Consider the following 13,781-nt stretch of genomic DNA (forward strand, 5'->3'; position numbering starts at 1 on the left):
TACAACTAAATTTGCTGGTCTAACTTTTTCACGGAAGAAAATATTAAAATACTCATAATAGCTTTCTAAAAGTGTATCCTTATTGTAACAGTTTACAACTACTTTTACAAGCATCTATTGCTAATTCAAATTGATTCTAAGTGATATCTATTAGTAGATGTGAGTTCTGTTGTGAATAATCTTTTCTGACAAAACTGAGTTTATTCCTTGATCTTGATTTCTACTACAGGTGAAAGAAAATTATATATTATGTGCGACTTCATGCTAAATATATTGGTTAAAGTCGATGTCTCTAATCTTTTGTTTTCAAGTTCTAAGATAGAGAGAGGAAAATGGAATAAAATGCAGTTTACTTTCTTTTAAAATATTTTTTAGGCAAATAGCTTACCGAACTTCATAAGTTCATACATTCAATATGTTACATGCACTTTTTTTTTAAGTTGATGGGTGTACAAAAAAGAAGTGTTGGTTGTTAACCACTTGCATCATTTGATGTCCATAAAACCATTGTGCTTATTGAATATTTTTTGATGTTTTGAATTATAGACAGTTTGGTATGGCATAATCCATTGGGTTGCTAATGCAAGCTTCCTATAAAAAGTCTTCTATCTTTCACTTAAGAATATTCAGTTTTTTTTTTTTTTAGATTTTTACTTTATTTCTTTTAATGTGCATTGGACCAGTCTTGAATTAGCCAATAGTTGCTATAGTTATAAAAAAATAGGAAGAAAACTTGTCAGATTGCTCTTGAATATCTCATTTTCATTCTGCTGACCAAGCTTTTCACATGAATACTCTATCTTCGATATCCCTTGATTTGAATTTCAACTTGCATCTTATATTTTCTGTATAATTCATTATATTTTTTATTTTTGTTTGTGTTTTACCAAGGTTAGAGACTTTGATCTCTTTATACTTGAATCGGCCAATATTAGCAGTAGCTTGAGAAACAATCGCTAAGCAAACTGGACAGCAAAATGTATTCTACTTACCAAACTTCTCACATAAATCCTCTATCTTTGATTTGTCTTGGTTTGAATATCACCTAATGACTTATATTGTATTTTCAGTTCATTATTTTCATCATTTATACTAGGGATTTTAATGTTTGACATTCCTTTTTATTTTTTAATCATAAAAAGTTAGGATTGATGTTACATGTACCATTGTTAGAGACTTTTGTTTGGAGTTCTTATCAAGAATTAGCCATTACTGTCTTTATCCAGAGAAGGAATCAAGAAGATGACTGTTTGGCTTGTTCTTCAATATCTCACAAACACATTACTAGATATCCTACATAAATCTTCTACCCTTGATATGTCTTCGTCTGGATATTGGCTTATATCTCGCATTGTTTATATTTTTTCCATTATTTTTGCTCAGTGATCTTTTGGTTTGAGGCTGTATGAAAATGTTTTAATTAATTTTCAAAATAGTTTTTAATTGAATACCATAAAAAATTAATGTGTCAGTTCTAATGAGAAAAGGTTAAGTTTTGGAAAGTGGGATGATGAATCTATGATGAGAAATGGATGGTTTTATCAAACATCTCATATAAATCTTCTATGTTCTTGCATCTTGAATTAGGCAATAAAAGCTAATAGCTAGAGAAAGAATTAGTGAGCATATTGGCCGGCTTTCTCTTTAATGGGTTATATACCAAAATGGCCCCACAACTATTTGTATGTAGTGAATTAGTTCCAGAGTATAACATATAGTCTTTGACTGTACAAAATTTATCCCTAATGTTTCTTAAGGATTAGATTGAGATCAATTTTGTATCTTACTTTCTGTCAATTTTTAACTTGAGGGATCATTTGAGGTCAATTCAGTGTAATTGAGCGATTAAATTGGAAATATGTGATACTTAGGAGATAATTGGCCACATATAAATATCGGGGGACTATTTTAGGATTTATTTTCTCTTTCAATATCTCACAAGCATTCCACTTACCAAACCTCTCTTATATATCATTAACTTTGATATTTCTTGGTAAAAGTATCATTTTATGTTTTATATTGTATCTAGACTGTTTTATGCTTGTTATTTATGCGTATAGGTATGTGGCTATATGAAAAGATTATATTAACTTTGAAAAGGAAAATATTTGATTACCATAAAAATTAATTAGTTGGGAACTAATGAGAAGCAATAAGTCTGCTAAAATGATGTTTTAAAGTTATTTGTAATGAGAAATGGATGAATTTGAAAGTATTTTTAGTGTAAATAAAAAGTGTTTACTTATTGCAGGAATAGAATTATGGTAGGGATTCGTACTAAATTTGTATAATTTATTTGTATTTCTTGGCAATTAAAGCTTTTATTTTGTTGTGTTATTTTAAAATGATTATGCTTTTTTTTCCGAATAAGATCTTTTGTGAATAATTGATTGGTGAAACAACGCAACGAATTCATTAAAAGATAGGATTTTAGTGGATACAACAACGACGACGACGACCTTTCAATATGTTATCTTGTCCTATTGAGTGTCATATTTTCATTTAATTCTAATAACTTAAGATCATTTTTTATATAACATGCCCAAGTTTAGTGGATATGAAATTAATATTATTGGAAGATTAAGTGCTTTATGTTAATGAATGTGAGTTCTCTTCTAAATATTCATACTTGACCTAACAAAGTTGAGCTTATTTCTTGATGTTGATTTTTTTCTAAAGGTCATACAACAACAAGCATTTATCTCACTAAGTGGGATCGGCTGCCTATATCCTTTATCTCCATTGCATCCTATTGATTGTCATATTTTCATATAATTATAATAAATTATGATCATTTTTATAATGTATGTCCAATTTTTGTTAAATTTACCTCTATCTTTCTTAAGCCAAATTTAAAACATCTACTCTCTTAATCGGTTTATCAGATTGTCGACGTTTAATGTTATCAAACCATCTAAGACAACTCTATCTAATCTTGTCCTCCACTGGAGCGACACCAACTCTATCACATATATATTAATTACACATTTTGTGTCTAAGTCTCAAGCCACTCATCCACCGTATTCTTATCTCAGCAACACTTTGTTTTATGCTTCTCTTTTAAAGGTCAACATTTTGTGCCACCATCTTATAAAATTTTCCTTTAAGTCTAAGTTGTAATCTTCAATTACACAATAGGCCCGATGCATTCCTCGACTTCAACCAACCAAGTTGAATTCTATTAATAATTTTTCCATCTATATCACCATTACTTTGAACAATATACCCTAGATACTAAAACGTTAACTCATTTTAATAATTCGATCATCCATTATGATAACTCTGCTACTACAAGCTACTACTATTAAAATTACATTCCATCTATTTAGTATTAGACGAAGGCATTTAGACTTAAATGTAGACCTCCATAAATCAAGCATCCACAAGAATGCTATCATTAGCGAAAAGCATACACAAAGGTACATCCTTTTGTAAATATTTATTAAGAGCATCCATAACTAAAGCAAAAAGATAGACTTAAAGTTGATCCCTGATGTAATCCAACTGAAGTAGGAAAATACTTGATCAATCCTCTTTCTGTTCAAACACAAGTACAACTCTAATATAAGTCATAACAACACCTTTATTCTTTAGAATCCTCCAAAGGACTCTTGGAACCTTATTGTAAGTTTTTTCTAAATCAGTAAAAATCATATGCAGATCCTCATTATTCTCTATATACTTCTCCATCATACCTTTTAATAAATATATAGCTTCCATAGTAAACATGTCTGGCATAAATCTAGACTGATTATGAGAAAAGTTATATCACGTCTTAATCTATATTTAATTACCATTACCCATACTTTTGAAGTATGACACATGAACTTAATTTCTCTATAATTTGTGCACTCTTGCACATTTCCTTATTCATAAAAATGGAGACTAAAATTCTCGTTCTCCACTCCTCGGTCATCTTCTTAGTTTTAAAATAATATTTATAAGTTTAGTAAGCTAAAAAACTCTCAAATTTCCTAAATGTCTACACTTCAATCGGGATATGATTAGATCCTATTAATTTTTTATCATTGATTTTTTTTAAAGTCTCTTCGATTTCTTTTTAACTAATGTGATGGTAAATATAAAATATTTTATTATTATTAATGATATTAAATTCACTAAGGTTGATCATATTTTTGGAAATTTCATAGAAAAGTTTATCAAAATAGTTCACCCACATATATTGAATATCTTCCTTTAAGAAAAAGACATTTTTATAGAAAAAGACTTTTTCAAAACATCACCTTAAAACACAATATTTTTATATTTTATTTTTTCTTGCTCCTTTTTATTTCACCACCTATTATTTTTATTTATAATAGTTTTTTTTTTTTTAATTATTCAAGTGCATCTTTTGCCACTTGTTTAATAGCGTTTCTTACTTTTTCCCACATAGAATTTGTTTCTTTATGCATCTCAAATATTGAAATCTTGAAGTTTCGTCATAAAAGTAATTTTATGTGTTTTTTAGGTCCCCATATAATTTTATAACAATGTTTTATTATATTCTTTATTTTAGTACTCTTTATCTTAAAATCCAGAACTAATAACCAATGGTATGTATTTAAATTTTTATTTTGAATGATCTTACAATGTTTACACTATCGATGATCTCTTTTCTCATAAGAAAATAATTATTTTGCTTTATTAGATTTAATTACTTTATTAGATATCAATCTTCTTAGCTTTTTCTGCAATTTATTTAATTACTTGAATACATAAGCTATATATCTTACTATGAATCATAGTATCTAGTAGTTTCATTAATTTCATTAATTTCATTAATTTACTTGTAAGAGTACATATAATTCAACATTTCATTCTAATATTAGCTTCATGGACTAACTTCTTTGCTCGTTTTCGTCCATAATATGTGAATCTTTGCTTAGTTGACAATACACTCCAATTTTTGTGTAACAGTACTTTGCATTTTTTTCACTATATTCAGGCCATAAAACACGTTGTTTGGACAGTCCCTAGCATTTACGCAAGAATTTAAATGATTCATGTCATTATTTTTCGACAAAAAGTTTACGCTGGCAGTTGACCACCTATTGCTACCCTCCTCTTTTTGTGCTTTTTCTTTTAACGGTGATAGAAAGTCATAAATCATGTGTGCCATAATAGTCTACTTATATGGGTTAAAGTTGATGATTCTAATCTGTTCTTTTTGAACTATTGAGAGAGAGAGAGAGAGAGAGAGAGGAATAAAATGGAATAAATTGCTAGTCTTTCTTTCAAAATATTTATTAGGCAATCTTTATACTGAACTTCCTTCCTCACGCATTCATTATACTAATTTGCTTGCCTTTTTAAGTTTGAGATTGGTATGAAAAAGTAAGTGACGGGTATTGGTCACTTTTGAATGCCTTTCTCACACATCAATTGTTGCTGGTGTTATTCATTAATATCAGTAGGGGCATTTTCCAGGCAAGCTGTTATTAGTATTGTTAACGGTTTGCGTCATTTGATGCCCACAGAAAACTATCAAGCTTTCTGACTATATCTTCGCAATATCAATCATAGCTAGTTTGTTGTGGCATAATTGAATATGTTGCTAGTGCAATCTATTTATAGAAGGTCATCCATCTTTCACTTGGGACTATTGAATTTTTGTCAAGATTATATATATTGCCGGGCAATCTGCTGATATGGTTTATATGCATGCCATCCAATGGACAATGTATTTACACATCTAACACCAAAACTTTGCTTTTTTAACTTTATACCACCCGAATATTCCTATCACATGCATAGGTATGGTGGTATATATGTGAAAATGGAGGTTGAGGTGTTAGATATGTAAATACATAGAATTAGGTGGTATGCATGTAAATCTGCCTTGCTAAATTTGCTCATTCAGTGCCTCTAGATTTTTTTGTTTCCATTCTGAGTTATGAAGGTTCTCATGAAAAAGATGTTGGGTTGCCTTGCAATTAATTTTCTTTTTTTCGTTTCTTCATCATTTTTTGCAAGAACAACAAAACCATGTAGTTTGCTATAGTATATAATGGACTGTAGTTACAAATCCATGTTGTTTCCTATATTCTAAAGCATTGAGTGCATAAATGATCGACTTGGGGTTTAAATGAGAATAGTCTGGTTTGACCCACTCTTGACTCTAGCTTGTTCTTAAATTTATGAGTTTGAGTCTACTCATTTTTTCATTAGATAAAAAGATATTTACAATTCAAACAATTCTTTTTTTAATAAAATGAGAAAAAGTTATTATTTGAGAATTAATAAAAAATCACTTAATATACAAAGGAGAGAAGTTTTATTATTTTAACATCTTTGTACTTAAATGCATAAATTTTAATGTTTCTTTAGTTTATTGTGTATTGCCTTTTCTTAGATGTGTTGACTCATGAGCTGTTGAGTCAAGTTGGGGCTTTCTTAAATTTGTCTCGTTAACCCATCGAGCCATTTATCAAGCTGAGTTAAAGATGGTTCATAATCTGGCTTGATTTAGTTGCAACCCTTTGATCTAGTTTCTTTTGTTCTTACTTAAATTTATTTGGCATAATCTATCAAATAAATAATATATCCTTCATATTCCTTGATCTTATTATCATTATATATTGTGAATTGTATTGGAGATCTTTATAGTCATTATTTTTGCTATTGTTTTATAGGTTTAAGGCTATATGTACCTAGTATACAGACTTTGGTCTCTGTAGTTTTGAGTAGCCAATATTGGTTATAGTTAAAGAAAGATGCTGGAAACACATTTATCAAATCGCCCCTTCAAAATCTCTTATGTATTCCACCTCACAAAGTTTTCACATAAAGCTTCTATTCTTGATAATCTTGAATTATCCAACATTGGTTATAGATCGAGAAGGAAGCAACAAGCATATTGGTTTACTTGCTCTTCAATATCTCGTTCTTTTTGCTTACCAAACTTCTCACATGAATTTTTTTTTGCCTATATTCATTGGTTTGAATATCTTCATATTTTTCATATTATATTTTGAACTTTTTATCCTCATGATTTCATACTATTTTTTTTGAAGTTTTTGAGTTATATATATTATATCCCAAAATCCACGCGTGGTCGTTCTAATTTCAATTTAGCAAATGCTAATTGTACTTTGAAATCATGGTGCGAAGCAAGTTAGTCATCTTGCTTTTAAATTTCTATCAAAGATTTTTCCGAACATACTTTACACATAAATCTTCGATCCTTGACTTATTATGATGTGAATAATGTTTTGTATTTTATGAAATATCTAAAATTTGTATCTACTTCAATTATGCCAGTGGTTTGTAGGCTTGATGCTACATGTAAGCAAAGTTGCAAACTTGGGTTTCTTGTCTTGGAACTAAGAAAGAAATGAGAAGTAAATTGGTTTACCAAACTTATCACATAAATCTTTCACTCTTAATATGCCTTGGGCTAAATGTCATCTCATATATCTAGTTCTTCAATATCTTTCAATTATTTTGTTTGCCAAAATTTTTGCATAAATTGTGTCATGTTTATGCCTTTTTTTGTAATGTTTCATTTTGCTTAATTTTGTCACTTGTTATTGCTTTGTTGGTTTGAGGCTACATGTACTAAGTTTTAGGAAATTAATCTCTTCAGCCTTGAATTAGCCCACATTTAAAATAAATCGCATGGAAGGAAAAGATAAGAAAGAATTCTATGTTCTCATAATTTATGCCAGTGGCTCTGTTTGCTCTTTGTTTTTCTTAAAACAGCTTTTTAACATGTTTTTATAAAAGTAAAGGCTGAATCGAACAAAACCTGAGTATGATTATCATCTTTTCTTACATCGTATTTGCACTTTTTCTTTCCTTGTCATTCATGTTAATACATTATTGTAAGTTGGATGCTTTGGTCTTTATTAGCACATTAAATATGCTAATTTCTTTCCGAGTTGGGTGTGTACAAATTTGCCATGTTTGAACATGATGTTTTGGGAATATTTGAACACCTTTCATATGTCAGTTGGGCTATTGACAAACCGATTTCAAGTGAGTTTAGGTCGGCTCTATATTTACTAGAAAAAATTTTATTTCTAAATTTTTGGTCGTCTCTTGGCTTAGCTCATTTACTTCTATCCTAGCCAAAATTTGAATCATACTTTGCACCATTACAATCTTCGAGTTAAATTCACTCAATTTAACATCAGGACTATAACGATCTGATTTCAATCATAGTTGTGGCTCGCCCGAAAAAAAAAAATATTATATCTAAAATTTCTGCTCATAGCCATGCATGTTTATTTTCTATTCGATCTGTATCGTAGTCAAAATTCAAATCAATTATCATGCAGTTGAGGCTCTCCCAGCTAAATTCAGAGCCCTATATATTAATTGTTGTTGACTTCTGAAGGCTTTTTATCTTGTCAAAGAGTGTTATTTATAGGGAACCATATTAATATGTCCCTATATTAGCCTATTAACGATAAAACAAATTGGCAATTATATTGGTTTTTGGGGCCAACGGTGATGGTAAAAATTTTGCCAACCCTGCTCCTGTTGTCAATGAAACTGGTTTGCTTATCTTTTTTAGTCTTTTTTGTATTTATTTTTATTTTGTATAGAAATGAAATATTTAATTGAAATATAGCTGTTTTCTTAAAACACTTAGAACATGAAGTTATTTTGAGTGTTTTTTGAATCAAGCTTTTTTTTTTTAGAAATAAAAAGTGAAAATTTGTTGAAAATATATTAAATGAACATTTTTTTAATAACAACAACAACAACAAAGCCTTAATCCCACTATGTGGGGTCGGCTACATTAATCTTTTTTCTCCACTGCATCCTATTTAGTGTCATATTTTCATTTAGTTATAGTAAATTAAGATCGTTTTTAATATAATAAACCCAAGTCTTCGTAGGTCTATCTCTGACTTTCTTAACACAAGTTGAATCTAAAACATCTACTTTCCTAATCGGATCATAAGATGATCGATGTTTAATGTAACCAAACCATCTAAGACGACTTCCTCTAATTTTGTTCGTCTAATTTTCTCTAATTTAATAACAAACGAAAAAAATTAAAACTGCTTCCAGACGAGCATTTAATAAATGTGGGGATATTTTTTTTTAGTTTTAAATCAATTTGTAGCCGAGAACTTAAAAATTAATTATTAATACCTTGTTGGTTTCTTCTTATTTTGTTAATGTTAAACATGATTTGAGCTTGATTGATTAATGACATGGAATGAATTTTCATTTAAAAAGTTTATAATGTAATGCATGCATGTTTAATAAATCTATGGGCGTTTAGTTGCTTATCACATATTTTTTATGTACGTTTATGTCTGACACCTAATTTAATTTTTATTTTTATAGCTCTTAAATTTTAACATCAATTGAAACATGTCACAGTTGTTTAGTTTTAAAAGTAAATTATCTTTTTCATGCATGTATTAATAAATCATGTGTTATAAATAAAATTATAAATATTAATGGATACAAAATATTGTTATATGATTTTTTTTTATTATAAAAATGATTGAATTGAGCCTACTTTTTGAAGTGGTCGAATCAAACTCTCTTGTATACTGGTTGTATTAACTCATCCCGAATGAATGGTCTAGCCCACTTGTGCGAAGGTAGTTATTGGAGGTCGCCATGATCAATAAGAATATCTATTAATATGTTTAAAAAACTGCCACCAGACTTTTGGGATCCATTTTTTTTCCCCCAAACACAAGGGATGTGTCATATTAGCACTGATTACAGACATTTGTCATGTTTTTATCAAGGCAAACGCAGATCTTATATAGTAAGAAATGTATCGCATTTATTATTGTATTATTTTTCTCCGTGTATACAAGGAAAGGAAATAAAGGATAGGGGAAGTGATTCTTTATTTTTTTGTGGCTACCATAAAGAGAATATCTCTCTCACCCCTACCTCTAGGCTCAGCTCATGTTCAACTCATTTATATTTTGAGTTCAAAAGTGTGTTCGTGTTAGACTCGTTTGATCAGCGAGTCGGACACGAGTTGTTCACGAACAAAGAGTCGTTTTCACAACCTTAATCACGTGGTCATAAGATGATAAGAGTTGGGGCAAGATTTAAAAATTATTGTTTATATTAAAACATCATTTGAATCTAATTTAATAATTTTTATTCTATTTTTTTAATTAATACTTTTCATTGATTATAAATCTTTATAGCTTTGTAGTCAATTAAATTTTTAAAAATAATACTAATCAGCACACACACTACCTCCCCTCCACCCAGAACTCCCTCTATCTCTCCTGTTCTAAAATCTTGTAACTCGAGAAATCTTACAGATGTCTATCTTTTTCGACTTCAAAAATAAGAATTCAATACATTTTATAAGGCTTTCTCTTAATACTCGCCCATCTCTCTCTCTCTCTCTTTCTCTCTCTCTTTATGATATAAGGTCTAGGGAGGATTGATCCACTGAGACATGAGCCACTAAAATTAAATTCATCAAGGATAGACTTGTAATAACCAAATAATAATACTAATGACAATGACAATAATAAAATTAATTTAAAATAAATAAGGCGGTAGGTGTTCGTTTTTGTCACGACACTTTCATTACTGAGAGAGGCTTTCCTTTTGAACTAGAGAAGAAGCGAGAGAGATAGAAGCGTGAGGAGGTCAAGAAAGAGAGAAATTTGTGGGGCAACATAGGGCTCATTGCAAGAGAAGGGCTCTGGTCACCTTCTCCTGCAACTCTGACCACCGCCGCCTCCACCACATATGGCAATTGTCGTCGCTATATTTGGCCCGCATTATCGCCAACTCCAGCCGACGCTATGACCAACTCCGACCACTATCGTTGGCCAAGTTTGTTTGGCGTTGTTTGCCAAGTCCAACTGCCACCGCCTTAAAGAACCGCTTCCAACCAACTCCAGTCGTCGCCACCTCCGATAACTACGGTTGTTGTATCCTTGAGGCACTTTCGATTGTCACCTCCGACCATCTCTGATTATTGGAATCTCAATTTACGTTGTGTGATGGTGAAGTTCCTGGCATAAGTTGTAACAACCCCTCAAATGCGACGCAAAGACGCCTACCAAAGATGGTGTACCAATGTACCCAAATATAGTACAACGAGACACCCCGATGACGGTGTAACAATGCATCTCATATATGGTGTAACGACAACTCTCGAAGATGGCGCAACAATCTCATTATAAAATCTCATATACGATGTAACGACAACTCCTTGCAGCTCCCAACTCCGGCTCTTGTGGCCTACAAAAGTCTTCACAGCTGATAACTATGGCCTACGAGACCAACGTAGTCTAATGTGGTCCATAGATTGAACAACTCTCAACTTTGGCACCTATGGCCTGTGAACATCATCAAAACTAAACATTGACCAACTACATGTGGTTCATAGCCCGTCCAACTCTCGACTTCGGCCTCTGCGACCTACAAACTTTATCACAACTAACCGCTAGACCTATGCGACCAACTATAACCTATGTGGCTCACCACTGGTGTATCTCTCACCTTCAGACCCTGCGACTTATAAACTTCATTACAACTCATTGCTACAGCCTATCCAATCGACCACGACCTACATGACTCATAACTCATGTAGCTCTTGACTACGACCCTGCGGCCTATGGACACAATCATAGCTCACCATTATGCCCCACATAACTAACTACATCCTACATAATTCATGACTCATTCAACTCCCTACTTCAGCCTCCGTGACTTGTGTACGTTATCACAGGTCTTCACAATGACATACGTGACCAATTGTGACCCATGCGATTAATAGCTCGTGCAACTCTCTACTTTGGCCCCCGATGTCTATGGATGTCATCACAGCTCAATCCTACGACCTATGTGACCAACTATGACCTACATCATTAATATATTGCATAGCTCCCAACTTCGACTTTTGAGGCCTACTAACGTCATAACAACTAACTACCGTGACTTATGTGACTCACAACTCGTGGAACTCTTAACTCTAACCCATGTGGCCTACAGACGTCATCACGGCTTATCACTACGATCTACATGACCAACTATAATCTATATGGTTCACAACTCGTGTACTTTCCAACTTTAGCCCTCGTGACTTATCAACGTCATTACAACTCACCACTACGACATATATGACCAACTACGACTTACATGAAGCTTCTGACCCTGACATATGCAGCCAAAATACATCATCACAACCAACCACTATGACCCATGCAATGAACTATAACCTACTAGGCTATTCGTTCATGTAACTCCCAACTCCTGCCTCTGTGACCTACGAAAGACATTTCAGCTCCCCGCTACTGCTTATATGACCGACCACGACTTATGTGGCCCTTATCTCACACAACCCCAAATATTAGGTCTTTAAGACCTATTGATATTATCACAACTCGCCATTTGACCAACTACAATATATGTGGCTCACAGTTCCCGTAACTTCCTACTATGTATTCTGTGACAAACTGACTCTTCCGAGACAACTATCTGTAACCCTTATAGTCAACTACTATCATAACTTTCAACTATGACCAATATGACAAGCTGGTGTCACGACCAATGTCTACAATATTCACGATGAACTGTTGTCTCCATTATAATCGACTATAACCCTTGCAATCTAAAATACTGAGAGCTACATTCATTATAGCCAGAGAATGACTATTATCAATGAAACATTGTTGTATGTTTATAGTAATCATCTTTGTGAACCCATATTTCATAATTTGAGAGAAAAAAAAACATGTGTACTCATCATTCATAGTAAATTATTTCAACTGGGCAAGACCCGTTGTTTTCCCCTTTTCAGGGGTTTTTCAAATTCAATGTTAAGACGCTGAGACTTGCCGCCACCATGCATTACTCTCTCTTATTTTCTCTTTAAGATTTATGGTCCCTAGTCCTTACCAGATTGTATGCACTCAAAAAAAAAAAAAAAGAAACCTCATGCCTAAATATATTCAACAACAAAGATCAAACAAGCATATAATTTTGTTGTATGTATATAACCATTAAAAAAAAAATACAACTTTAAGAAGTAAGAATATTTAGGGGCATTCATACACATTTCATACAATTCTTATGTACTTAACTAACACCAAAATTTTGTTTCAACATATATAGCACTCAAATTTTTAATATCATATGGAAAAATACTATTATTATTATTATTAAATTTTTAATAGTATAATATACATTCCCATGTATAAATTTATAACAGGTTATAAATATAAATATCAGCTTTTATGAGTTAGTTGTATAAATACATAAGAAATTGCGTGGCATGTGTATAAATTTCTCAAAAATTTAAATCCAGTCGCGGCTCGGGTTTCGATAGCTTTTTGGTAGTCGTCATCCTTAAGATTGCGCGGGACGCCCCGTTCACTTCCCTGACGGCCTCCTCGCGGACGGCGATGGTGGTGGGGGAAGAGAAAGCGGTACGCTCACAGCTCACTGGTGAAATTGTCTAGCTTCTAAATCAATTAATTACATAAAAAAATGTCGGAGTTCGTCTCAAGTTTGTGGGTTTGTCACTCCTCTTAGTTAATATGGATATGCTTTTCGATCGAAGAAGCCACTGCGAAAGCATTTCCAGTACGTTTCTTGTTATGGTTAGGGCAGATGCATTAGTTTTCTATTTTATTCTATTTTTTTGGCTTTGAACTGGGAACATGATGATTTGATTATATAAAACTTATGAAACTCGCGAAAATGTTTTTTTCTCAGAAGATGTCTACAAAAAGATGGATAGTAACTTACACGAAGCATATGAAACAGAAAAGAAAGATTTATCAAGATGGGGCACTGGAGCTTTGTAGTTCAGGTTGCAAGGT

The 13,781-nt window shown here is 32.0% G+C and overlaps 1 protein-coding gene across 7 annotated transcripts in view; it reads left to right on the plus strand.

Moving 5' to 3' along the window:
• The first annotated feature begins 13,267 nt into the window (after positions 1 to 13,267).
• LOC110026840 overlaps positions 13,268 to 13,781 on the plus strand; it is a 47,273-nt gene continuing 46,759 nt past the window's right edge. For 2 of the 7 annotated variants that reach the window (XM_020728011.1, XM_020728010.1), the window contains exons 1-3: positions 13,268 to 13,404; positions 13,492 to 13,559; positions 13,675 to 13,779. In XM_020728011.1, coding sequence (XP_020583670.1) covers positions 13,362 to 13,404; positions 13,492 to 13,559; positions 13,675 to 13,779 — 216 coding nt within the window. In that variant the 5' untranslated portion in view covers positions 13,268 to 13,361. The remainder of the gene's footprint in view (positions 13,405 to 13,491; positions 13,560 to 13,674; positions 13,780 to 13,781) is intronic. The other 5 variants (XM_020728012.1, XM_020728013.1, XM_020728014.1 and 2 more) reach the window with 5 other exon arrangements.

The sequence above is a fragment of the Phalaenopsis equestris genome, unplaced genomic scaffold, assembly GCF_001263595.1.
Source record: "Phalaenopsis equestris unplaced genomic scaffold, ASM126359v1 Scaffold000402, whole genome shotgun sequence".
NCBI classification, from domain to species: Eukaryota; Viridiplantae; Streptophyta; class Magnoliopsida; order Asparagales; family Orchidaceae; genus Phalaenopsis; species Phalaenopsis equestris.